This window comes from Morone saxatilis, unplaced genomic scaffold (genome assembly GCF_004916995.1).
Source record: "Morone saxatilis isolate NCDOM2014 unplaced genomic scaffold, NCSU_SB_2.0 Contig15, whole genome shotgun sequence".
Taxonomy (NCBI): Eukaryota; Metazoa; Chordata; class Actinopteri; family Moronidae; genus Morone; species Morone saxatilis.
Genome location: NW_023339707.1, coordinates 24,935,246 through 24,935,453, shown reverse-complemented (window position 1 = coordinate 24,935,453; position 208 = coordinate 24,935,246). Strand labels below are relative to the sequence as shown.

Genomic DNA, 208 nt, shown 5'->3' with positions numbered 1-208 from the left:
ACCTCCTCCGCCACCTCCTCCCCCATGCCTCCTCTCCCAACTCCCTCCACCACCTCCTCCTACTCCTACACCCCAGCTCCCGCTCATGGGTCTCGCTCTGCGGTTCTCCCAGCTCCCTCCTGTTTTACGTGTTTGCTGCCTCCTCTCCCAGCTCCCTCCCACTCTCTTCCTCTCCAAACTCCCACCTCCTCCTCTCTCCCCTCCTCCT

At 63.0% G+C, this 208-nt stretch overlaps 1 protein-coding gene across 1 annotated transcript in view; it reads right to left on the bottom strand.

Moving 5' to 3' along the window:
- Positions 1 to 208, bottom strand: part of ccm2l (CCM2 like scaffold protein) — a 10,961-nt gene that overhangs the window by 6,208 nt on the left and 4,545 nt on the right. Inside the window, exon 6 of the mRNA XM_035656020.1 lies at positions 3 to 194. Within this exon, the coding sequence (XP_035511913.1) occupies positions 3 to 194 (192 nt within the window). The remainder of the gene's footprint in view (positions 1 to 2; positions 195 to 208) is intronic.